This window comes from Pogoniulus pusillus, chromosome 18 (genome assembly GCF_015220805.1).
Source record: "Pogoniulus pusillus isolate bPogPus1 chromosome 18, bPogPus1.pri, whole genome shotgun sequence".
NCBI classification, from domain to species: Eukaryota; Metazoa; Chordata; class Aves; order Piciformes; family Lybiidae; genus Pogoniulus; species Pogoniulus pusillus.
Window position 1 is genome coordinate 11,823,585 of NC_087281.1, and position 27,532 is coordinate 11,851,116.

General features: G+C 41.2%; 1 protein-coding gene across 1 annotated transcript in view; it reads left to right on the forward strand.

Moving 5' to 3' along the window:
* Window positions 1–27,532, forward strand: part of THADA (THADA armadillo repeat containing) — a 128,111-nt gene that overhangs the window by 38,085 nt on the left and 62,494 nt on the right. Inside the window, exons 27-29 of the mRNA XM_064158409.1 lie at window positions 6,912–7,001; window positions 8,358–8,489; window positions 21,228–21,396. Of these exons, the coding sequence (XP_064014479.1) occupies window positions 6,912–7,001; window positions 8,358–8,489; window positions 21,228–21,396 (391 nt within the window). The remainder of the gene's footprint in view (window positions 1–6,911; window positions 7,002–8,357; window positions 8,490–21,227; window positions 21,397–27,532) is intronic.

The following is a 27,532-nucleotide window of genomic DNA, read 5'->3' on the forward strand; positions in this document are numbered from 1 at the left end:
TTCAGTTATACTTGCTGAATTCTGTTCCTTTATTATTATCACAGTATCACCAAGGTTGGAAGAGACCTCACAGATCACCAAGTCCAACCCTTTACCACAGAGCTCAAGGCTAGACCATGGCACCAAGTGCCACATCCAATCCTGCCTTGAACAGCTCCAGGGACGGCGACTCCACCGCCTCCCTGGGCAGCCCATTCCTGTTAGTTGTCCTGCCATGAAATGCAGCTGATTGTCATATTCTGTAGTGCTACTTAAGGAGCAAAAAAAGAATGTAATTCTTAAAAAGTATTTGAATTATCTTTTGTCTTTACTGTAACCTCAGTGTAAATCAACATGGCATACTTCTTTCCCCTTCTTGCTCCTTTTTTTTTTGTGTTGCTGAATGTAATATTTTGCATTGACTGTAAGGTTATGCTCCTGAAGTATATCTTTGTTAATAGGGAAATAAACTTCCCATGTTTATGCTTCTGAAGTATATATTGGTTAATAGCAAAATAAACTTCGTATGTTTTGCAACAGCTCTAGTCACTTAAGTTACAAGGGTCAGGGAAAGAACATGAATGCAAAAATGGACAATTAAAAACTAGTTAAGTTAGTCCAAGCTGCACTGTGGGGTATTTTTCATAGTTTAATGAGAAAGAAATGAAAATATAGAACATGGATTATCAAACTGTCATTTTGAATGGCAGTTTTGCCAAATTCAGCCCAATTTTTTAATTATTTCAGCAAAAATTGTCCTTGCAGTGCAAGGAGCAAATAGGAGGCCAATGGGATGAGATTTAACAAGGCCAAGTGCAGGGTTCTACACTTTGGCCACAACAACCCCAAGCGGCACTACAGGCTGGGGACAGAGTGGCTGGAGAGCAGCCAGGCAGAGAGGGACCTGGGAGTACTGGTAGATAGTAGCTGAAGATGAGCCAGCAGTGTGCCCAGGTGGCCAAGGGAGGTTATTCTTCCCCTGTACTCAACACTGGTCAGGCCACACCTTGAGTGCTGTGTCCAGTTCTGGGCCCCTCAATTCAAGAGAGAGGTACTGGTGCGTGTCCAGAGAGGGGTGATGAAGCTGGTGAGAGGCCTAGAGAACAGCCCTGTAGGGAGAGGCTGAGGGAGCTGGGGGTGTTTAGCCTGGAGAAGAGGAGGCATGGACAGAGGAATTGAGTGCAGCCTCAGCAAGTGTGCAGATGGCAGCAAGCTGTGTGGCCTAGTCGATTTGCTAGGAAAAGATCCATCCAGAGGGACCTGGACTGGCTGGAGAGGTAGACTCAGACCAACCTCATGATATTCAACAAGGCCAAGTGTAAGGTCCTGCACCTGGGTCTGTGCAATCCCAAGCACAACTCCAGGCTGGGTGGTGAATGGCTGAGAGCAGCCCTGAGGAAAAGGACCTGGGGTCTGAGTTGATGAAAAGCTCAGCAGGAGCCTGCAGTATGAGTGCAGCCCAGACAGCAACCCTGTGCTGGGCTGCAGCAAGAGCAGTGTGGGCAGCAGGGCAAGGGAGGGGATTCTGCCCCTTGGCTCTGCTCTCCTGAGACCCCACCTGGAGTCCTGTGTGCAGTTCTGGAGCTCCCAGCACAAGAAGGACATGGAAGTGTAGGAGCCAGTCCAGAGGAGGCCATGAAGATGCTGTGAGGGCTGCAGCAGCTCTGTCATGAGGACAGGCTACAGGAGTTGGGGCTTTTCAGCCTAGAGAAGAAAAGGCTTTGAGGAGACCTTCCAGTATCTGAAGGGGCCTACAGGAGGGCTGGGGAGGGACTACTGACAAGGTCTTGTAATGACAGATGAGGAGTAATGAGTTTAAACTGGCAGAGAAGAGACTGAAACTGGATGTTAGGAAGAAGTTCTTTCCAGTGCGAGTGGTGAGATACTGGCACAGGTTGCCCAGGGAGGTTGTGGCTGCTCCCTCCCTGGAGGTGTTCAAGGTCAGGTTGGATGAGGCCATGAGCCACTTGTAGTAGGCGGTGTCCCTGCCTGTGGTGAGAGGTTGGAGCTGGATGATCTTGGAGGTCCCTTCCAACCTGATCCATTCTATGATATTATGGTTAATGATTCCACTGTAAGGATTAGTACTGCAAAAATAGATTGTACATGAGACAATCAGAAGAGGACTTAGGTAATGTCATGGAAACTACATTCTTGCTCTCTCTCTCTGTATTTTTTTTTTCACATTTCAGTTTTATATTTCCTTTTTAAAAATACTCTGGTTTTCCCCCTGTCACAGGTCTGAGCATGCATGTATCAGGTAACCTGGGTTAACAATATTTATGTTCAAAGAGAACACCAGATACCTTTGCTGCCCTCAGAAGATTTCTTATCTCTAAATCTTACCTATGCTATACTGAAATACAAATATGCTAACTGCAAATGTTCTTCAACCTGTCAGTAACTAAAAGCAGCAATCAAGGTTATAAAGCCTTTAGTTCTTCTGAAAAATAAATGAAAGAACATAAACAGGTAACCTTTGGCACAGTTTGCAGTAAAATGATTCATGTGCCCCAGTGTCACAGCAGAATTTTAATCTCCTAGAGTGGTCCTTTAAGTGTACAGCACAGCTTAAAAAGAACACTGCAACATCCTTGCTTTTATTCTTAAATGTATTTTTAAAATGCAGTTAAGTCATTCACACTCTGATTTTGCATAAAGTTGGAATACTTTTTAGAAAACCTCTAGTCATGTTGACACAGATGGAAGCCCTTGTGTGATGTAGCCTCAGGTCGCTACTCAAGGTATAATGAGCAAAGGTGTCAGAGTTTTCATCAGCATTTATGGATTTGGTTCTCAAAGTTTGATGATACTGAACTTCTTCCTAGGGAAAGCAGATGAAGTGAATATTTGCAGGTGTGTGATCTTTAGCTTACTTTTGGTGACCTCAGGTTCTGCTGTGAAAGGTGTTGAATGGACTGTTGACAATCAAGAGTATAATAGAGACTTCGGTTTAGGTTATTTCAGAGGAAAGCAAAACTCTTTTGTTTTTTTGCACAATCAACACTGTAAACTGTGTTCTTGTTCACGTTTGAGATAGGCTTTTCCTTAAAAAGTCATAGATCTACAGTCTGCTTTCAGTTACATATGTATGTGTTTGATTTTTACTACTAGTTGTAGATTTTGGGTAACTCACTCCAAGCACTTACTGCTAGGAATTCACTTCTGCCTTTTGTAGCATCGTATGCCTTCAGAGTAACTTCTTGATCATTTATATAAACTCTGTATGCTTCATAAAGTCTCCATTTCTGTCATCACAACCTTCTTTCCCTCTTAAATGGACTATGGAGCAGACAAAAATAGGAAAGGATTTGTTCAGCTCAAAGGAATGCAGAAAATAGGAGTGGTGGGTATAGCTTGGTTCTCTGTGGCACAGTGCAGGAGTTACCTGTGCCACTGTCTTGTGCCAGCTCTTCAGGAAACCTGGGTGAAAATGGCAAAGTCTGGATGTCTCCTGTTTTACATAAACTTCCTTTGTCAGTCTTTCTTCTGATATGTGCTGAACAACTGCTGCCTCCAGCCATCAATGTGGAACCTTTTGTGCATGGGTTGGCCTCTAATTTAGCCACCTGACTTTTCTGCACAACTGCTTGCCTGTGACAAAGAGCTACCACTGTTAAACTGTGAAGTCTCTGAGGGTAAATGTTGCATCTTTCTGTTTATCTGCCACAGTATTCTTTACATGTATACAGCTTTACAAATATTTTCACAAAGAATTTAGGAGGGTGCAAGTGGTTCCATTAGTTATCTCTCAACCTTGTAGCATGAAGCATAATTTAAAGTTCATTTCAATGACATTTTGCACAGGGGAGAGAGATTTTGTTATAAGCATCATCAGCTCACTGATAACTTTTTTTCATTACCACACTTGCTGTTTGAGAAAATAACCTTCCCCTAGCCCATTGTTTAGGTCTCAGTAAAGCCCTTTGAAATTCAGGATCATGAAGTTGTGCTGGTGTGGACTGCTAACAGTAAAAAGAAAATACTCTTATGGAGCCTGTTGAATGTACTGTCAAAGATGTGCTCTGAAGCAGTGTAAGAGTTATTTCAGCTGAACATGGGGATGAGCACCAGTGTCTTAAGGCTCTTTCCAGTTACTTCTGTTTAAACATGTTTTAGGGTGAATAGATGGAATCCTGTGATCTGGAAAATGTTAGTTTTAAGGGTTTAGTACAGCAGCTACCCTGCCAAAAATCTGTATCTATATTGTTGGTGACTAATGGAAGGATAGGTATCTATATTTTTAATTTAAGAGTATTATTCCTTGTCAAATACGTTTTAGAAAAGGAGGAAAAAAATGTTTCTTGAAAACTATTAGTAGTGATATTTTAAATTGGTTTAGTCCACATTTAGTTGATGTATTTCTTTATAGATGTGCCAAGAATTTCCTCCTTTTAGAGATAAGGCTAGCTTAATTGAATTACATTGGTGCTTGTATGCACGTGCATGATGCTCTTTATATCACTAATATGCATGAGCTAAGTCTGCAAGCACTGGCATTAAATTTTCGAAGCAGTACAGTTTTTAGTGAAATTAACAGGAAAGATGTGGGTTAGTGGCTGGAAAGCAGCCAGGAGGAAAGGGACCTGGGGGTACTGATGGATAGTAGGCTGAAGATGAGGCAGCAGTGTACCCAGGTGGCCAAGAGAGCCAATGGCATCCTGGCCTGCATCAGGAACAGTGTGGCCGGTAGGACAAGGGAGGTTATTCTTCCCCTGGACTCAACACTGGTCAGGCCACACCTTGAGTACTGTGCCCAGTTCTGGGCCCCTCAATTCAAGAGAGATGTTGAGGTGCTGGAACGTGTCCAGAGAAGGGCGACAAAGCTGGTGAGGGGCATTTCTGTTAATGTATAGTCCTTATTTCTTCTCTGAACTAGACACCCTTTTAAATCGTCCCCTGACAATCAGTCTGCTCAGGCAGTTGTCCTATTGTTTTTTCTTAAAGTGCCTTTGAGCATCTTTTCTGCAGATACTGCTCATTTAGTGATTTTGATGAGACTGTCTTCAGTCCTCGTGTAACCTGTGGAGCAGTAAACCAAGTGGGGGAGTGTAAGTTACCCAGAGAAGGAGTTACCATTTTCTTTCCCTGTCAAAAAGATTCATGAAACAACACTAATTATAAAGAATTTTAAGGCTTTGTCAGTATATTCAGCTCCTTTATTTAATATTGATGTGAACTTGTTTATTGGATTTAAGTTATGGGCCTGTTAAAATACTTACTGCTTGAGATACTACTTACATATGGTCTGCTTTTAAGCCTTTGACCAGTGGCCATTTCATATGAAACTTAATCCCAGTTCTGGTTTTATTTGATGTGCTTTCTGATGCAAGTTGTATGTATGAAAACTCAGTAGGATAAACTCTAGGTCTTGATACATTTACTTAGATGCTATGTGTTTTGCTGTCTTTGGCTTTGCATCCTCAGTGCTACATAATGCACTGTGCAAAGAAAGGAAGATGGAGAAGCTGTTAGAAGCAATTACATGGGTGTTTTCTGCTTCAGTAACCACTGATTATCAGTATCCGTGGTCATGAACGGTCCTCATTAGTGCCACGATTTTTATTCATTCACAGTTCAACTGCTTCCATCTACAATTTTTTAACTGTGTTGTATTTTTTTCAATCTATAACAGCTACTGCAGAATCCTTTGTCATGCTTTCAGTTACAGCAGTTCACTGCACTGTTCTTAACATGCCTAGGGAAAGCCTTCTGGACCTCTTTGAAGATTTGTTTCCATCTAGTGATCTAGTTTTGCTGTGTTTATTCTGTGTCTAAGACATGTTATGATGGCTGAATGCTGGAAGAAACTGTGCAGGTGGTTGCCATGTGCTGATTTACTCTCGCATTAATACTTTTTTTCCTTTTTGACGTTTTTGGTGTGCTTATTTTTACACACATTCAGTCTTACAGTCTCATCATGTTATATTTTAGACTTGGATCTGTCTGCTCTTGAAGCTTTGCATTGGAATCACACGAACATTTACTTATTTATCTTGGTCGATCATGGGGCAAACAAACTTTGTAGTTGGCTTTCTTCATCTAAATGGATGGAGTTTTGTTTGTTTATTTTTAAAGGAAGCCTGTTTTATCTACATAGCATATCTCTAGCTAGAACTGTAACATTTAAGGGACTGTTGCTTAGTGCTAAGTGGTTTCCTATAAACCATGAAGCTATTCTTTAGCTGATCAAAAGACTGTAAACCAAGCAAATATACAAGATTTCTACTTTTAGCTTGCATTGCTTTGCAGTTGTGGCTTTAACTGTGCTGCCTTATTGATTCTAACTAGGGATGAGTTCAGTAGGCATTGGCACAGTATTCTGTTTTGAATGTGGTTGCTTCGTCTACACAAGCAAAAAATGTGGCCTGGAAATACCACCACTGCTATGTGATTGAAGCAGCACTGCTTAAAGAGGGCTAAGAGAAGGTCAGAGATGTTTTCTGCTGTGTTTTACAGATCTGTGAGTTAGTATTCTGAAAAGCTTTTCAGTATCAGTAAAGAATAAGCATCTGTTAGTGCATGTCTATTAAATATGTTTTATTAGCTAGTTAGTACATGAGCCTTACAATAGCAAGTGGTCTTATCTTGTTCAACCAGAATGGTGTTAAAATGGTCCCAGAATTTAAGCTCCTGTATCTTTTCCTTCTAGTGTGACTGAGAGTACCGTCTTGCCACACTCACCTCGCAGAGAGCCAAACCAGTTTAGCTGACATGGTATTGGTATACACAGATAGTGGCTGAACTTGGGTAGGCTATGCTGTATCATAATCTTTAAGCATTGTGCCTTGTTAGAAAGGAGCTCATTCCTTGCGTGGTTCTTAGGGCTTCCTAACTTCACTGTTGTATCAGAAATGCAACAATTACACTGGTCTTTTGAGTCTAATTACTGTAGAATGCTAATTGTAACTAATCTTGATTCCCTTCGACAGGATGGCAGGAAGGGAGTTTTTCTGTCGGTTTCCAAGTCTCTATCCTTTTCTTCTCAAGCAGCTGGAGGTTGCAGCCCATAGTTTGAGCAGGTAAGACAGTCCCTGAGAAAGCTGTGAAATACTAAAGGCAATGACAAGTTTAAATGGCATTGTCCCATAAACCCAAATGCTCTTCTTTTAACTGATGCTCCTCAAAATGGTGTGAGTCTTCTAGTGTCTTTTGCTAAGGCTCGTTTCCTAGAACTTTTACACATTGCAGTTAAATCTCTGGAATGTGAACTTCTGCTGAGTAATTAGTAGCTGCTGCCTTCCTGGGATCATATGTTAAAGTACATATATTTTTCAGGGCAAGACAGAACCGGAGTGTTTGACTGCCTCATGTTTAATGCTGATATTTCCTAACATGTTTAAGTGATAGAAGGTCACAGGCCTTGTGCAACCCTAAAGGGACCCTTTCTAGCCTGTGACACTTTGACTCTGGGGAAGGTCCTTGATCTTATTTTAAGGACTCCACAAATGGTGGCTGGGAGCTCCAGTTTGATCAGTGCAGATGATACTGTTTGGCATGACTGTGATGCTGTTACCCCCAGGTTCATGAACTTCTAAAGTAAACCAGTCCTGGATTTGTTTTTTATTAAAATGCTATGGTATAAACTGTGTAAGTTGTGCAGCTGACTTGCAGGTGAGGCTCAGCTGTTTAATTTGCCTGAAAGGGATGCCTGGCAGTAGGAGTTTGACCAGTCACTGCAGGCTTTGCAGTTGCTGCTCTAAGAAAAGAGACTGTATGTATTCCACACAGCACTCTGCTTTATGTAGTGTTTTGAAAAGTGACAGTGTCACTACTGGACAATTTTTGGAATTCTTTAAATTGGAGAAGGTGGAAAGCTGCTGCCTGAAATATTTGCCTTAAATGCTTTTTTAATGTGAATTACAACTTGTATCTTGTTTTCAGTTGTTAACTAAAATAAGAAGTGCTGATTTTGACTTGGATTTGTGATTGTTTTTGCAGTATGAATAGTATCCACTTAGTGTCAATGGCAAGAGCTATTCTTTAATAAAGCCTGCTATTTGGTAAATAAATATTTCCTTCCAAACTGGGGGGGAAAAAGCTTTTTGTAAACCAACTTTCTCAGTTCCTGGAGAAATACTATTTATGCTTGCTTTTAATTCTATTTAAAAGGGAAGGCAGCTTACCATTATGAGTTAAAAAAGAAACATGTGATAAAGTAGGAAAGTGAAGGCAGCATGGTATTAAGGGCCCAGTGGTGCCATAGAAGAACTGGAATCCCTGTTTAATCCTAGCAAGGTTTGCTCTTTCTTGCAATGGTTAGCCTAGCCTTGTTGAACTAGAAATCCAGAAAGATATGGTGTGTGGAAGAGTCTTGAGACGAGCATAAAGGATGATGTTTTTTTTCACCAAATACTTCTTATTGTATTTTTATTTAGTGAAGCTGAAGAGTTGAAAATCCATCCGAGCCTATTCCTTTTGCTTTTAATTCTGGGAAGGCTATATCCATCTCCAATGGATGGCACTTATTCAACACTCAGCATGGCATCATTTGTGCCATTTATTATAAGGTAAGGTGATGATGTGGTGGGTTTTCATGTGGTGGGGATTTATTCTTGATTCTGGATTTTTTTTTATGTCTTTTTGATCTTCTCTTCATATTTAATTCTAAGAGGAAAAACTGTTACTTGTTAATTGGACTTTTCCCTATGTTATTAATGATTATTTTGGGAGATCAGAAAGAATTCACAGAATCACAATTCAGCTCTTGCAAGCCACTAAATGAGTTGTTTGTGAATATTCATCTGCAAATGATGTACATCATGATTGCAGCCAGGTAGATCACAGATAGCCAGGTAGATCATATCATAGACTTAAGTGGTCGGACTTGATGCTCTTAAAGGTCTTTCCCAACCAAAAGCGATTCTGTGATCAAGACACTCAGTTGTATATGTTAACTGTTCCTTACTGCTCGGTGCGGTATTGGGTCGTGTGGCATCTGTGTGTACACGTAACTGCATCGGGCTACCAAGTGTGTGTAACGGTTCATTGCCAGAGTTTTGCTGTCAGATTTCTACATTTCTGGTGCTGTACCACTCTCAGGGAAAGATACTGCTTATGGGTGGGAAGAGAGTGATTTCCCATTGGAATGGGCTGCCCAGGGAGGTGGTGGAGGAACTGTCCCTGGAGGTCTTCAAGAAAAGACTGGATGAGGCACTTGGTGACATGGTCTAGTTGACTGGATAGGGCTGGGTGCTAGGTTGGACTGGATGATCTTGGAGGTTTCTTCCAACCTGGTTGATTCTGTGATTCCATAACCCATAACTGATCTTCGGACTCCAGGGTAAAACAATGAAGTGGCAGTCATTTGTTGCTCTGAGAGGACAGACAAAATACTTAGTGTGTCTGCAAGCCACTGGCCAGTTCTCTTGTTTCAGATTGGGCTTCTGGAGAGTTTCTGTCAAGTCTGAGTGGAATTTTCCATCTAGTGGGAGTAGAGCTATCGTTGCTGTGACTGTGCTGAAATGAATTGCACAATATGAGTAGGATTAAATGCTATAAGGACAAATCTCACTCTGTATGTGCATGCTTGTTACTCCCTGTTGAAATAGGACATTTGATTACCTATCTGCAGTTCTATTAAGAAATTTTTTTCCCCCTTTCCCCTTGCAGATGTTTTATTTGGAAGGGAACACTTTGATTCACAACTTAATTCACTTTTTTAATAGCTAGATAGGTCTGCCTTAATGGTTGCTTTCTACGATGAAGGAATGTACAGAATGTTTTTGATTAACAAGAGGGTAGTGGGGAGGTAATGTTTTAAGTATGAAAGAAAAATATAACCTCCTTTTCACCTCCCTCTTTCAAAGACCTGTAATCTCATTAGCATGATCTAAATTTGAGTTACCTTATGTCCTCCTGTACCATGGCATTGAGTGAGTGTTTCTCCAGGGCTGAATGCTCTGAAGGAGTAAACCAAGTCTTACTATATTCCTTGAATACTTTTCACTAACTGAAGGGTAGCCCTGTTTCTAAGTGTAACTTTTTCATCTTTTCAGAAGTTTTTAAAAAGACATCTTGAAGATGTCAACACTTTTGGTGTATGCAGCTTGTCTTCTGCTTGGCTGCTTTTCATTCTTAGTGAAATTTCCTCCTTTAGACTTTGTCTAATCGATTTCAAAGCAGTGTTTGTGATGGTTTGGGTGTTCCCCACCCCCCCAACACTTTGTAAAATCACCCAGACTAGACTCAGCCAGCTCTAGAAATATGAATGAAGCTTATATTTACAGCTAGCATAATATACAAGCAGATATTTGCAGTATATACAGTTATAGACAGAAATAGACAAGGTAAAAGGTAATACAGAAACACAACAGCCCTCCCAGAAACCTGAGTCCCCAGGAGAGGCTCTCAATCACCCCTTCACCTTTCCCCTACCCCTGTCAACCTTACCCCAGTCCTAAGGAAGAATGGAGGTTCATTCAGGGGGTTAGGAAGCAAAGTGGATTAGTCAAAGAAACAGAGGGTGAGGTTAGGAGAGAGATGCAGCTCAGAGCTCCCCAGCAGCAGAAGAGAGACTCCTTTAACTATGTTTTGATTTTTGTTTTTATACCTGTCAGCAAGCCAATGAGGGAAGTAGACATCACCCTTGTTTTCCTTTCACAGCCTGTAATCTAGTCCTTCTCACCAAAACATCCTAGCTAGGCTCAAACTAACACAGTGTTGCTTCTAGATATGTTTTGTTGTAAGTCAGGGAAAAAAATGAGGGACTGAAGGCAGTTTAAATAGAAATGTGGACATGCTTGCAAGGAATGAAGACAGTTATGAAATAGACATAGTGCAAGGGTTTGTAACATGCATCTTTCTGTAAGATGGAGGAGCTAAATTCCAAAATCCCCCAACGCTCTTTTAAGTCGAGGGCCAGGGGAGACGGCAGTGGGAAGCACTAGACCTTTACAGCTTTTCTCTCTCCTCTGCTGCCTCCCTCAGCCTACCACCCTGAACAGCTAGAGTGCTGTTTTTTGAGCTCGTCATTAGTATATAAGGATAATTATTGTGACTGCTTAGCTAACTGCAGTAGAATTTTCTATATCAGGGAGATATTTTCATTAGGATAGAGCATTATCAGCTATCAGTCCTAAAAGAGTGCTGTAGAAGAGAGGGGAAGTCCATAGCAGCTGTGAGCAAAAGGGCAGGAAAAATGTTATCCTGGTAGCTGTGCTAGGCAAGCTCAAATAAATGGGATATTTAAGTGGGCTGGACGCTGTGTCTGCCCCTCTGCCAGAAGTGATACAGACTGTTGGCTGCAGTTTATTTCTAACTTAGAGACAAATGCAAAAGCAATAAGTATAGAGGCCATGATTCCATGTGTTCAGTTCTGGGCCCCCCCAGTTTAGGAGGGACATTGAGATGCTTGAGCAGGTCCAGAGAAGGGCGACGAGGCTGGTGAGAGGCCTTGAGCACAGCCCTATGAGGAGAGGCTGAGGGAGCTGGGATTGGTTAGCCTGGAGAAGAGGAGGCTCAAGGGAGACCTTATTGCTGTCTACAACTACCTGAGGGGTGGTTGTGGCCAGGAGGAGGTTGCTCTCTTCTCTCAGGTGGCCAGCACCAGAACAAGAGGACACAGCCTCAGGCTGCACCAGGGGAGATTTAGGCTTGAGGTGAGGAGAAAGTTCTTCCCTGAGAGAGTCATTGGGCACTGGAATGGGCTGCCTGGGGAGGTGGTGGAGTCGCCGTCCCTGGAGCTGTTCAAGGCAGGATTGGATTTGGCACTTGGTGCCATGGTCTAGCCTTGAGCTCTGTGGTAAAGGGTTGGACTTGATGATCTGTGAGGTCACTTCCAACCTTGGTGATACTGTGATACTGTGAGTCTTTAGTCCACACATGTAGTGCAGTACTCCTGGGTTTATTCAGTGAGTAAATACACCAAGTTTTCTTGACTAATAGTTGATTTTTAAAAAACAACAGATGCCAATCCAGACAAATATAAAGATTGCAGAGGATTTCTCTTAACATTTAAAAGCAAAATATGGATTTCTGTTCTGAAAGATCAGATTCCTTCAGTGAAGTCCGAGAGGTTCAGTGTGTGATGTATAGATTCCAGAAATCGTTCTGTACAAAATTCTATTCACAGATGAAGTCGTGTAAGATACCAACAGACTTAGAAAGCTATTTTTAAAAGGCTGTTACTCAAAATACAAATTTCTAACAGAAAATTGGACTTGGATTTTAATGTCTTATAATTAATTTTACTGTGCAGTTTATACTGGCTCAATTGAATCGGAGTCTGTCTTTAAAAACGGTTGCTGGAGATTTGAAAATAGACCTTCAGTTGCACTCAGCTTGAACCTAGTACAAAGGACTGATTGTTTTTGATTGTTTTCTGATTACTAAGGTGTTGCAAGATTTCTCCTGTCTAATAAAGCAACCTCATGGTGTTGCAGAATGCTTTATGCCCTAAATATGGTTTTAAATTGCAAGGTACTTAGTAGATTTATGTTATTGTGCTGTCTTTTGCCACCTATTGATCTATCTCTAGTTCTTTGCTTTCCTACTAGGATGCAAACTGTCATTCTGATAAAGTTTCACCAGTTTTTTCTCTCCTTATTCTTTTTCCACTTAGGTTCACAAATTCCATGAGTATTCCTTTCAGTTTTCATATGCTCAGTTTCCTTACGTATAGATAAGAGGGAAATATTGGCATCATTTACATCTTATCCTTTCAGACCACCGTTTCAATGGTGCAAAGGTGTATAGATAAAAATATGATCTTGATGTTGTAACCTGTATGCACTAATGCTGAAAATCATTCAGTTCTATGTTTTAAGCAATTTGAGAAATGAGTGAGTGATGCAGATGTGTTTTAGCTTCTTAGGAAGCAGAGACACCTGACCATGAATTCTGGGGGGCTCTAAGAGTCACAGTTGTCTCATTATTTTATAACTCAGCGTGAGCCTGCTCCTTATAGAAACATTATAAGGAAAAAAGACCTGAGTATAGTAGTATTTAAAATGAATCTGAGTGTTTCATGGTCACTATTGTTTCCTGAAGGTGGGTTGCTCTTTTGAAACAGTGAATCTTTGTTTATAGAATCAATCAGGTTGGAAGAGACCTCCAGAATCATTCAGTCCAACCTAGCACCCAGCCCTATTCAGTCATCTAGACCATGGCACTAAGTGCCTCATCCAAGCTTTTCTTGAACACCTCCAGGGACAGCAACTACACCACCTCCCTGGGCAGCCCATTCCAATGCCAATCACTCTCAGGAACTTCCCCCTAACACCCAGCCTATACTTCCCCCTGCACAACTTGAGACTGTGTCTCTTTGTTCTATTGCCGGTTGCCTGGCAGAAGAGACCAACCCCACCTGGCTACAATGTCCCTTCAGATAGTTGTAGACAGCAATGAGGTCACCCCTGAGCCTCCTCTTCTTTAGGCTAAACACCCCCAACTCCCTCAGCCTCTCCTCATAGGGTTTGTGTTCCAGGCCCCTCACCAGCTTCGTTGCCCGTCTCTGGACACATTCCAGCACCTCAACATCTCTCTTGAATTGAGGAGCCCAGAACTGGACACAGCACTCAAGGTGTGGCCTGACCAGTGTCAAGTACAGGAGAAGAATAACCTCCCTTGTCCTACTGGCTACACTGTTCCTGTTGACCTATGTCTGTTAGTTTACTGCTCTGAGGTGTCTTTAATTATGTTAAACTATATTTAGTCCCTGAGGTGCCTGGTCCTGTTTGTTTGTAGCCCTGTGACACAGCTCTTATAGATCCATGGGATTTGGGTCTGGGGTAGAATGGAGTTATAACATAAGAAAATACCTATGAGACTTTGAAACAAGTTTAAAACCTTACACTGAAAAAAAAAGACACAAGTCAAGAGTGAGAGAATTCTGATAACAAGCTATCTGCAGGTTGTTTGGGAAAAGCTTGGTGGAAGTCACTCATGTATACCTTGTTAGAAATTGCTGTTTATAGAAGTTGTTTAAATGCAGCTTCCTTGATCATTATTTTCTTTACACGTGTACAATTTCATTATGTAACATTAGTACATCATCCTGTGTCTGACTTGAAAGCAGCCATCTGAGTTTCTGTAGGCTAAACACTTTGGTAAGTGGCCAAACAAGACAGCTGAATGTGCTAAGTATGCTTCCTCTGCCTGGTACTCCTTTTATTTTAGTGTGGCATGGCACCAGTAGGAAATGGAATGTTAAAATTTGCTTGTTTTCAACTGCAAGACAGGGAATCTTATCAGAAACCTGATAAGCAAAGGTTCTATTAGATGAAAGAAGGTGTTTGTGGCAGCATTGTTGTAATCAAAAGCAGTTATTTGAATACTGTTAGTTATAAAAGCCTCACTGCAATGATTTGTTCTCTGCAAGCTTGTGATACTTAAACCCATTAGAATTGCTCTGTCCTTGCTAGGGAAGCTTACGAGGGTGGCCTGTTGCAATTCAAAGACAGATATTCTTTTGCTTATAGGCAGTATTCCCAAAATACACACAATCACAGAATGTCGGGGGCTGGAAGGGACCTCGAAAGCTCATCCAGTCCAACCTCCCAGCCAGAGCAGGATCTCCTATACCAGATCACACAGGAACAAATCCAGGCAGGTTTTGAATATCTCTAGAGAAGGAGACTCCACAATGTCCCTGGACAGCCTGTTCCTGTGTCCTGTCACCCTAAGGACGATTAGGGGACTGGAGCACTGCCTCTGGGGCTGTTTAGTCTGGATACGAGAAGACTGAGAGGGGATTTAATAAATGCCTATAAATGTCTGAGGGCTGAGGGTCAGGATGTGGGGGGGCAGGCTCTGCTCACTGCTCCCTGGGATAGGACAAGGAGCAATGGATGGAAGCTGCAGCACAGGAGGTTCCACCTCAACACAAGGGGGAACTTCTTCACTGTAAGGGTCACAGAGCACTGGAACAGGCTCCCCAGAGAGGTTGTGGAGTCTCCTCTGGCGACTTTCCAGGCCTGTCTGGATGTGTTCCTCTGTGACCTGAGCGAGACTGTATGGTCCTACTCTGGCAGGGAGGTTGGACTCAATGATCTCTTTGGATCCCTTCCAACCGTAACGTGCTATGATCCTGTAAGTTGTGCAATTGGCTGACAAATGCTGTGTAGCTGCGTGCAAGTGTTCATCCCTATCCTCATTCATCTGGCCCTCTGTTACAAGGGCCTCATACCTGTTGTGTGTGGACAACTGGGAAGAAACTTTGAATACAAAGTATAACATTCCCAGAAACTTCGCTCCTGACATTAATGAATAGGTGCAGTGGTTTGAACTAGCAGGCAAAGCTGGTTGGTTTGAATTGCAAGTCTTTCCTGCCTCATGCTGCTCTCTTCTCCAGAGCTCTCTGATGGTGGTAGGGTGCTTGACTTTTTTTACAGGGTCAGAGACCCCTTCTGCAGAATGATCCCTTACTAGTTGTTCAGCCTGTTTGCCTGTTGTTTCAGTTTTCTTCTCACAGCTGCACTTACTGATTCCCTCTTCCCACACATTGTGAAGGCAATGGATGTGAGTACATTTCAGCTGAGAACAGGAGCTGCGATGCTGTCTACAAGATTGCAGGAACTGTGTTGTTAACAGTAATGCAAATTGCTGTGACAGCCTCCAGTAAATATATAAATAGATATTTTTCTCCTTGTTGATTCTTCTAAGAGTTGCAGCTGTTACTTAATGTGCATATTTTCAATTTCATATGTAATTTTCCAAATTAATTCTACTCATTTGTTTCTGTGACCTCTATATAAAAGGTAACTCTGATTTGTTAATCTGGGCTACATAAGGTCTGTTGAAATGGAGTTAGAGAGAGAAAAAAATCAGCACATAGGAAGCACCTGCAAAAAAAAAGAAAGTGTAAGATATTTTTATTTAGAGTCTAGTGTTCTGTTGTTTGTGGCCAGAGCAATAAATTAGATACCTTGATGTGTGCAGAGGAGTATGGAATCTTTGTGCCTTAGGAGAGTTGGTCATAAATTATGTCAGTTGGAAGGGTTTTTCAGGATCTGAGTCTTAAAGCTGCAGTGGAATTGCATCGAGTCTACAGTTACACACAGTGAAATCTTTTCAGATTTATTGGCTCTGTGTTTTTGGTCACGGAGTGTTCGAAGCAAACATGTTTGCATCCAATACCTCATGCACCTAGATAAACAGTACTGAGTTCAACATAGAATACAACTTCAACAGTTCCTTATAGTCCTCAGGAATTAATAGAAGTGTATCACATGAGAATTTTGCACGTTGCATTGCTTGTTGTTACTTGGAGGTACAATAAAATTAGGTTGGTGTACTGTTAATTTCTTATGACAACGTTTTTGATACTTCTTGGATTTTGGAGTCTTATTTATCATCTGCATGAAATAAAAGTGTCATGTATGGAAAACATTTTCTGCCCCCAAGTTGTTTTCACACCAAACCAAATGGAACAGTTTTAAGTACAGGTTTGCACACACAACATCCAAGCTACCCTAGCAGATGCAAGTCTCCACTGCTTGCATTTGCCTGCAAAGATGAGAAGAGGTAGTCAGTGACAGATTTTAGTTGTGGTGTTGTCAGGTGAAGTCTGGATGGTGAAGTGGCCGAAGTCTGAGGTCCTATTCCTTTCCGCCAGTGTCCTGGCAAGGCAGCTTCCACCACTTAAGGACCACTAATCTTAAGGATGTCAGTGTGTTAAACTGCTACAGGAGAAGTAACCAGAATAGATTAATAGCCTTAAAACATTTCCTTCCTGAAGCTTCTAGGTGTTGCTGTAGGCACAAGATGATCTTACATGATTGCAGTAAGTGTGTAGTGATTTTTCTTGATGTGGCTTGTGAGATTGATTCCTGTGATCACTGCTGAATCCTGGATACAATATTTAAGACTACCTAGGATGGACTCAGTGTAAGGTGTCAAGTTGGAGACTGGTGTGACAATAAACAAAAACTTGCTACGTTGAGTTAGACTTGTTCTGTGTTACTCTAGTGTTTTGTTTGCATTCTCTCTTTGCCTCACGTTTGGAGAATTGATCTTGTTTAGTTTTATATTCAGGTACGAGATTATATCTAAGTGAAACCCATCAAAACCCACAACTGCCTGGTTTTAATCTAGGGTACTGTTAGAGGTTATGCAAGGAGTAGTGTATATTTTGGCATTATTTTGACAAACTTCTTGCATAATTCAGGGATGAAGCCAAGGGCATTCAGAACATGAGAGATGTTCACATAATTGCCTTCAGGGCATGCAGAAGTTGAGGTAGGTGACTTAGCATGATATCTTGCACCTACATATGAAAGAGGAGTGGTTTTGAAATGTTATTGGTATAATTTCATGCAAGGGGGACACACAGGACCAGTTTTACTCAGGTATGAAGACACTGAAAAAAAAAACAAGAGAAGAAATATTAAGAATGTTAACTTGGCAATTGGTCAGTGATTTCATTTGCTCCCATAGGTGTTCCTATAATGCAATACTTTCACTGGTCTTAAATTTTGCCATGCCTTTGTTCCTTAATAATGATTTTGTAGGAGTGCTGTTATGAGGGATTCCACTGAGATGACAGTTCCTGATCGTGCACTGCACCTTACATAGCTATCTGTAGTGTGAGAAGTTTGCATTTATGTACAACAGGTGTGTAGGATGGTGGCAGGTTGGCAATGAGTGTTGCCCTTTGAGCAAGTAGTACCTGGGGGTTTGCATTTCCTTTGGGTGCAGAAAGCTGCAGAACAGAGTCCCCTGCTTCCTAGGAGAGTTCTTTGTCTGGGCACCTGTGTGTTTTCTCAGAGAGGAGGAGGAGATTTAGGATCCTCAGTATGCAAAACAGGACCTAACTTGAAGGTTCCAGATAGGCTTCTGTGTGGGTTAACACTTGGCTACTGAGGTGTAGAGAACAACAATATGGGGCATGAGGAAAGGCGAAGATTTTACTCATCTGTAATTTTGAGAACTACACTTTTGCTTTATGTTCATTCAGTTTAAGTGCAGCCTCTGTTGTGGATCCAGACTTGAGGCAGCTGAGACAATTTTGCCTGTAAGAAGTCATTTTCTTCTTTCTAAATACAGAGCATTCATTTCTGTTTCCATAGTAAATCTCCTAAAATAACAGCATGGAATTAAATTAGCTATGTAAAATACTGTATCTCCGCCTGTGTTTGTGTATGGTCTCAGAAGTCTTCAGTGTCAGTTTTTGCAAGACAGTAAAGTCAGATCATCTGAGTACCGTTGTCAACTTCATTGTTTTTATTACTTGGAAAAAACCCACAGCATTTCAGTCTAATTCATTGCATTGTTTTCAAGGAGAAAACCTCCTCTGAAAGATGGAACGTTAGAAAGTACCCTTGCGCAAGTTAGAGGAAACCTTGGCCTTTTACCCATTTTCCACTGTTCCTTCTGAAGACATGTCAGCTCCTCTGGGATTTGTAAATAAGGTCATGAACAGAATAAAGAACATTCTGGAGTACACAGTTATATCCAAAAACCAGACGTCCATGACGGTATCTGTGTTACTTGTATTTGGAAAGAGCATCCATATATGAGAATCTCTTGGTTAATAATAGCAGCAGTAAATGAATGATTGCAGACAAATCACTTCTCAGATTTAGGTTTCCTGTGCAGTAGAGTTTAAAAGCTTTTGTTTTAAAAGTAGAAGAAGCTGAGGTGGCTTTCTTCTTGCACCTTGTCAGTACAGAGTTAAAGCTTTTCCGTATGGAAGAGCTTCTAGTTGTGCCTGTCCTGTTGTGAAGGGTTGCCAGTCTAAAGAGGAAATGCAAAAGAAATCTTTCTAAAATCATACCCTACGAGGGTAGATGTAGGGAAGTGAAGGACAGAATGTGCTTGCCATACTGCAAGAATAAAGAGTTAGATTTGTCAAGGGTAGCATAGCTCTTTACTTCCTCTACACAGGGTCTGTGATTTTTGGGCACAGTGTTGTTTAACAGGAATGAAATGTTGGTACTGTTACGGCACTTCAGTTAAGATTTGGGTTCAGTTGCTAGTTCAAGATGGAAACTGATTTTCATATTTCTTTGAGATGAATTAAAATAAACTACTTCTAATATTGGTCTGAATTCTCTAGAGATGCTTGAAACCATAGAATACATTTTAATTTCACTTAGGTTTTTAAAATATGTAGGCATGACCCTGCAGAGTTTGTGTGGGAGAGCTCAAAATTGGTTTGAACACTTTGGTGGAGGATAATCTCAACTACATGTGATTCTGTAAGCTGAAAATATGTAAGAAGCAAGTCAGGAAAAGGAGAGGATGGGAGGAGGGAAGATAATCTCTCTGGGCCATCACAGTGAGCTGGGAGGCATCAGGGCATAACTTCTGCCATAGCATGTTTTGTATCACCCAAGTCATTTCTCCATTCCTATTTGAACTCTGTGAGACCTCTCAGTTGTCTGAGGCTGTGGGTGGCTGAATCGTACCTGCCTTACAAAAACTGACACATGCAAGATTCAGGGGCTTTGAGAGACTTAGCCAAACCTTCTTGTAGTTGAGAAGAGAGTTTTACTCAGTATATATGCTGCTGAAGTAGTAAGCAGATGGTTAATGTGTTCGTATAGCTGAATAGTTAGTTCATAGAATCATATAATCAACCAGCTTAGAAGAGACCTCCAAGATCTTCCAGTCCAACCTATCTCTATGTATATTCATGAATCCACACTCAGCTAAAACACTAATAGTGTCAAAAGAAAAGTGGGGCTCTTGACCTGTGTTTTATGTGCACTCTTGAGTCTCCTCAGCTATTTTTTAATAAATGAAAAATGGTTGGGTTTGAGATATTAATTATGTATAACAGAAAATTGTTTTCCAGTAAGCCTTTTACTTCCCTGTACAAGGTTAACCCTCCTGGGGGGAGTGATCTTGAACCTGACTTCAGGTGGTCTTGCCCCTCCCCAGGGGTGGGTCTGAACACCACCAGGTGATGATGCTTAGCCCACTCCCCCTTACTGTCTAAGATCCATAAAAGCAGGGGGACATCTGGTTCCTCTCTCTCTCTCCTTCCTGCCTGCCTGCCATCACCATTCCTGTTTCCTGCTGCTCTTTGTCTCACCACGTGGCCATCATCACCACGAGGTGGACAAAACTCATTGCCATCAAATCTGGTTGTATATTTACATATTTTGTACCTTGTTTTCCCTTCCCTATACCTTTGTAACTTCCCTACCTCATGTACCTTTTATTTATTGTTAAACTTTTCTTCTTTTAACTTCCAAGTTGCAGTGAGATTATTTAGGTCTGCATAGCTTTGCTCTCTTTCCATCTAATTCCTTTTCTTTCAGGAAAGAAGGGGAAGAGGGAAGAGCATCCTATAAATTGTTATTGGTTCTATCAACTATATTTGAGTCTCTGGGAAATTTAAATTAGAACCAAGACATTCCCATTTCTAGATTTCTTCTGAAAACCAGTATGGCCCAAAATTTCAGTAAACATTTCACATTTCTTGTGGAAACATCTTGTGCTAGTTTGAAGCAAGCTAGAGTGTTTAGGTGAGAAGAATTAGATTACAGGCTGTGAAGGGAAAACAATTGTGATGTCTACTTCCCTCACAGGCTTGCTGAGATGTATGAAAACAAAAATCCAAACATAGATAACCACTCTCTCTTCTGCTGCTGGCAAGCTTGGAGCTGCATCTTACTCTCTAACCTCACCCTCCGTTTCTTTAACTAAGCCACTTTGCTTCCTAACCCCCTGGCTGAACCTCCATTCTTCCTTGGGGCTGGAGTAAGGTTGAGAGGGGTAGGGGGAAGGTGAAGGGGTGATTGGGAGCCCCTCCTAAGGACTCAGGTTTCTGAGAGGGCTGTTGTGTTTCTGTATTCCCTTTTCCCTTGTCTATTTCTGTCTATAACTGTATATACTGTAAATATCTGCTTGTATATTGTGCTAGCTGTAAATATAAGCTTCATTCAATTTCCAGGGTGGGCTGAGTCTAGTCTGGGTGATTTTACAAAGTGTTGAGAGGGTGGGGAACACCCAAACCATCACACATCTGCAAAAGCACATGGAGTTTTAAGGCAAGCTCACAGTATAGTTAAATACTGTATACATCAAGGAAGATGGGACACAGGACCTTGCATATTTTTCTTTCTCTCAAAAAAGCAAGCTGTGTAAACAGGAGTTTCTGAAGGGGGAAAAAACCTCCAGCATGGCTCTAGTCTGACTTGTCTTTCTGGGCAGATGCTTTCTCACTGCTGAGAAGGAAGATTGTACCTTTGATTTGTGAGAAACGTGGTTTGGTTTTCACTGTGTTGCTCTGCTTTGTTTTAGTCACAGCAGTGGATTACAGCTTGAATAGTAAAATGGCTGCTTCTGCTTTCTGCTAGGTGTGGGCACTCTCCCGAGTACCGCTGCCGTGAGATGTCAGGCCGAGCCCTTGTTCCATTCGTTATGGTAAATGAAGTACCTCATACAGTGCTCTCCTTGCTGGAGGGGCTTCCACATGCCACCAGTCCTTGCATACGACAGAATAATATCCATGGAACACTTCTGCAAGTAAGTTTTTGGGGAGTGTTTGATTTGGCTTGTAGTTCAGGGTTTTTTACAGGGGAAAGGGGTTGTAGTTATACTTCACAGCCAAGTAACAGGTATCAAATGGAGCTGAATGCTCAGACATTGTCAAAACATGCAAAAGCTACTTTTGAGTCAGTCCTATCAGTTGATAAATATGGAATGAGCATTTCAACTGTCATTAGAAGGCTGTAAGCTATAAATAGCAACATATACATTTCATACAGTGTTTCATAGCTGGAGATTAAAGCACTTTGGGAACAAATATCTTTATCTAAACTTATCTACTCATCCCCAGTCTCAGAGCAAATCTGAGGCAAAGCTGAACTCTAAGCACCAACAGTGTTGTACATACTGCAGCTTGTTATTTACCAACATTATCACAGAGTCGTAGAGTCACAGAATCAGCCAGGATGGAAGAGACCTCCAAGACCATCCAGTCCAACCTAGCACCCAGCCCTGTCCAATCAACTAGACCATAGCATCTACTCTAGTCTCTAGAAGGCCTCAGCCACTTGTTCTTCCTACTTTGGCAACCTGTAAGCAGACATCTATTACAGTGTTACCCATGCTGGTCTGCTCTTAAGTTCTCAGCCATAAGCTTCCCACTGGCTCATCATCCATGCCCACGTAGAACTTCAGGCTTTCCAGCTGTGCTCTTACAACTCCATCTTCTCATCTTCACCATCTGTCCTTCAAGAGAGCTTGTGTCTCTGCACTACAGTGCTCCAGACATGTCAGTGTTATCATCTTGTCTCAGTGGTCCCAGTAAGTTCACAGTCCTGCGTGTGCACACAGACCTCTTGACACCTGTCATTCTTTAACTTCTTTCTTTGGGTGCTTTAAAGTAAAGAGAAGCTGCAGGAACCTGAAGTATGATTTTCCCAGAAAACAAGGGAGCACCTTTAATTTGTCTGGTTGTAGATTATTTGTGGTGATTGAAAAAACCTCCCAAATGCATGAACTTTCAGAATGGTTTGCCAAGGAGAGCAGCTGTTAGACCTCAGCTTTTGTTTCTATCTTACAAGAGTCAGTTGCCACGATGCTGGACCGCAAAGCCCGTGTTGTGTGCGTAGACCTAGAATCTAGCTAGTATTAGAGTGGAATATTAGCAGCATGACTGGAGCTTTCAGTCACAGTTCTGCACTTAGCCATTTCCAGAAATCCCTTTTATGTTTGTCCACTGGAACAATCTGTCCTCTAATAAGAGTGTACATACTCTTACATGTTGTTTGTAGGGGGAACTGCTCAGTGGACAGCTGCAGTTCATCAGAGAGCAGATGTAACTGCTATTTAGTTCTTTTTTCAGATTAAAGAATTTGCAGATCAATTGGATCATTATCTTGTATGTTATCAGTTTGATATTCCTCACATTTACTTTGGCAAGCCTACAGTTATGTGTTTTTGAAAAATAAGGGATCAAGTAAATGAAAATGGTTTAAAGAGTCATAGTGTTTTAATTTTGCTCCTCTGTGCCTTATTTTGCACACCTCCAAAAAATGTGAAAGGTGCTAACCTACTTCCTAGAGGTTGTTTGTAGACTTACTTGCCTGTCTGGTGTGCTAATTTGAGCCTAGCTAGAATGTTTTGGTGAAAAGAACTAGATTATAGGCTGTGGAAGTTAAAGAGTGATGTCTACCTCACTCACTGGCTTGCTGACATGTATAAAACCAAAAATCCAAACATAGATAAGGGAGTCTCACTTCTGCTGCTGGGGAACTGGCTGAGCTGCATCTCTAACCTCACCCCTCTCTGCTGTTTCTTCAACTAACCCACTTTGCTTCCTAACCCCCTGGCCAAACCTCCATTCTTCCTTGGGGCTGGGGTAAGGTTGAGAGGGGTAGGGGGAAGGTGAAGGGGTGGTTGGGAGCCCCTCCTGGGGACTCAGGTTTCTGGAGGGATGTTGTGTTTCTGTATTACCTTTTACCTTGTCTATTTCTGTCTATAACTGTATATACTGTAAATATCTGCTTGTATATTGTGCTAGCTGTAAATATAAGCTTCATTCAATTTCCAGAGCTGGCTGAGTCTAGTCTGGGTGATTTTACAAAGTGTTGGGGGGGCAGAGAACACCCAAACCATCACATCTGGCTCGAGATGGAAACACAGAATAGTAAAAAAAAATGTTGCTTCTCTTATCTATCTCATTAATTATGCAGCCCTTTCTTTTTTGAGAGCATTTTGCATTCCCTTTGGCATCTTTTGGGCACAGATTAGGAGAAAGGAGGATTCAGTGACTTTCCCTGTTTGCTACTTGTATATGGAGACAGGGAACTAAGTGACTTTGAAATGTGTGTCCTGCATCCATTTGCTACCTTCATCAGGAAATGGATTGTATTGTCCGAGACACAGCTCGTTGTAGAAGTTCTCAACTGCACATAGCATTTTCCATTATCAGTTTCAGTCTGAAAGCTGCTCTGTTCATGAAGGTTGTTGCATTTTTGGTGGTGCATTGCACAAATAATGAACCAAGACAACTGCATAGATTAAAATAAAAAAAACCTCTGCTGGCTTACCATGTCCTTGTAGGTAAACTCTTCCTGTCTAGGTTTGGTCACTGCTGTAACTTAAGGTCAGAAATTCTACTTGATCTTCTGTGGGCCCTATGGAGATTTCTTTTCCCTTCTCCCATCTTCTCACCCAGGAGCTGGCTGCTAGCTTCTCTTTCCTTTACATTCTTCCCACTTACTGCTATTACTTTGTCACTCCTACTGATTTATCCTGAAATTTTCTTTACTAGACATAGAATCATAGACTCATAGAATCAACCAGGTTGGAAGAGACCTCCAAGATCATCCAGTCCAACCTAGCACCCAGCCCTATCCAGTCAACTATAGACCATGCACTAAGTGCCTCATCCAGTCTTTTCTTGAACACCTCCAGGGATGGTGACTCCAAAGGTACCTCCTTCTGTCTGGGGCGTGCACATGACCTGCTCTTAAATACAAAATATAAGTGGTGGGAGGCAATTTGTTGTGCTTTGATAGAGAGTTAAAACTTCATTAAGATAAAAACAGTTATTCAATGTTGTTTAAAGTGTCATCAGCATCAGTTACTCATCACAGTTTGTTACTCTTAACATTCAGTTGTTCTGCACACTTTGAATTTGTCTCAGAATTCCTTTTTTCAATCAGCTAAATTGTTTTTGTAGCAGGAGGCTGGTTCAGAGAAGTAACTGGGGGTATGTGTGTATGTGTGCATGTGTATTTGTGTTTGGTTTTTTGTGTTCACTGCTCCAAACTGTTTTGTCTGGGTATGGTTGTGAAGTTTTGTGCAAGGAATTCTGGTTTGAGTTTTTGAACCTTTTGTAAAACCAGCAATACTTTTGCACCTCTCTCAAGTCTAAAGAACAGACTGAGCCACATCAGCTTAGTGGCATGTGACAAAAGTTGGACTTAATAGGACGCTACATAAACATTGCATTTACATAAATGTTACTTTTAAAGATTAGATTTCCCAACCACTTCATCAGGACAAAAACCCAGCAGTTAGCATGTTTCAGGGAATTGCAGCATTGTATGGAATTACACTCATTGTTCTCAAAATACTTGCAAAGGAAGAATTTATAACCCTTGGATTAAAAACTTAAAATGGTCTGCCATGTGTACAGGGCTTTCATGAAAGTAATTTACTCCTACTGTTTTTCTTTGGGGACTTTACTGAATGCAGCAAGATTTGCATGGTGGCAGGACATCAGATCATCTGTATCAGCTCTTCGATATGCTGATGCTTTAAATAGCAATGGATATCTGGAGGAAGTGATATAAAGATAAAAGGATTGATTTGAAGGATGGTTAGAGACTTCATTAAAGCAAAAGGAAAACTGGGACAAGATGATATCCTGAGAATAGTGATTCTGGTTTGTGCAAAGATTTATCTGAGTCATTGTGACAGGTTGGGTGTTACCCACCCCCCCACTCTTAAGAAATCACCCGGACTAGACTCAACCAACTGGAAATTAAGGAACAAAGCTTTACATTTACAGCTTAGCACAATATACAAGCAGATATTTACAATATATACAGCAGTATACAAGGTAAAGGTAATACAGAAACACAGTACCTCTCCCAGAAACCTGAGTCCCCAGGAGGGGCTCCCAACCACCCTTCCACCTCCTTTCCATCCCTCTATCTTATCCCAAATTGTGCCTTATGTGCAAGGTGAGTTTGCAGGATTGGCCAAGGGGGTTAGAAAGCAGAAGGATTAGCTACACAGAAAGCAGGTTAGAGAGAAAAGTACAGACACCAGCTGCAACAGAGAGCCACTGCAGCTGTGTTATCTATGTTTGTGTTCTTCTTTTTACACATCTCAGCAAGCCTATGAGTGAAGTAGACATCACCACTGTTTCATTTTCACACCCTATAATCTAATTTCTTTCACTAGAGTATTTCAGCTGGCCTCAAACTAGCACAGTTGTTGATTGCTTCGAGCAAAGACCAATAGTACAAACCTAGGAAAAAGAGTAAGACAGTTGAAGCAGGTGGTGAAACATCTGCATGTGCTGTCTTAGCTTAAAGTACTTTCCACCCATAGATATGTGGATGTGACTTTGTACTGATGAAAAGAAGCAATTTATGCTGCAAATGACAGCATATTTGTTTAATTATCTGCAAGAGCTGTATTAAGACAGATGGTTGTTGTTGGAAGTAGAGCCTGCCTAATAAATGTGCATGTCTTTTTCCTTCCTTGGAGAGGAGGAGAGTTTTATCTGAAGTTCCTACAAAGGAAGTTCAAGCTTCAGGTATTTGAGATTACAATCACTCTCGTGTTTTATGAGTCTAACACTTGGACACTTACTCAGAGAAATGAAGGCAATTTAAATAAATGATGAACATTGAAAAATATAAGCAGAGAAGAATGATGCATGAAGAAGAGGTAGCAAACAGTTGTGGGACTTACTTTATTACAGGACTGAACAGGTAATAAAAGTCCACAGACTCCAGTTGCCAGAATGTGAATAGATTTTGAAGGTCAATCTTAGATGTTGGTCCTTGTGGCTGAGTGAAAGAGAGAGGTATACTATTTGCTAGCTTGACCTAAAAATCCTTAATGTGAATTGCCAGCAGATGTTTCAGTCACCATAATTTTTTTTCCTGTCTTGTTTTGAAGACAAAGGATCTTTAAATTCTGAAGGGAATGAATGGGGAACTAGCATATTGTTTATTTGGCTTTATTCAGTAGCACATGGTGAATTGCACTTTATTTGGCTTGGCAATAAAGTTTGAAGTGTAGCAATTCAACATCGGCTTATAAAAATTCAATATAGTAAACATGTATTACATTATCTACAGATCAAAGAAGTAAACCTGCTATAATTAAATGTTTTCCAGTGAAACTCCCTCCCAGCTGTTTCTTTTCTAAGCTCAATTTTCAGTGCTAAAGATAAGCCTCACTTTTTAAGTACAAAGAGAAAAGAAATATTGATGTCAGGTTGAAAACATGCTCACTTGTATGCAGTAACAGAACACTCATTTCTTCGTGTTGTAAATTTGTATTAACTGTTACATAGGGGTACACTGATACAAGGAGGCACTAAGCATTTCAGAACAAGATTTATTGTTATGAATGCAACAGAAAAGCAACTAAGTTCCAAGAACAAGAGGATACATCTCTGGATGAAAACTATTAATGAGATTTTGCCAGAGGTTTTCTTCTGACTGTTCTAAAATAAACCCCAACAGACCAAATCAAAACCCCAGACCAACAACAAAAAACCCACCCAACCAATCAAACCTCCACCCCTCCAACAATCTAACAAAAAAACCCAAACAAAACAAAAGATCCCCATTGCACCTCGTGTGGTACTGCTAATGGACTGGGCAGATTGGCTTTGGAGTTGCCTTAAGGGTAATTAGTAGTGCTCCCAGATACTGTGCCTCCCTAAGACATTTCATTGGTTTTTAAAAGCTTGTGGATTCAGACAGATCTTACAGCTATTTAAAAGCTTTTCATTCAATTTCTGCATCATTACTGAGTTCCATCCTACAGCAACTAAGGTTATGCAGAGATAGCTGTTGTGTAGCTTGTGTTCAGATCTTTGACATTTAAAACGAAAGGGGTTAGGACAGAGTCAGCAATACTCATCAGTTAGTGGGAGCAAGGCTGCTGCTGCTTTTCACTG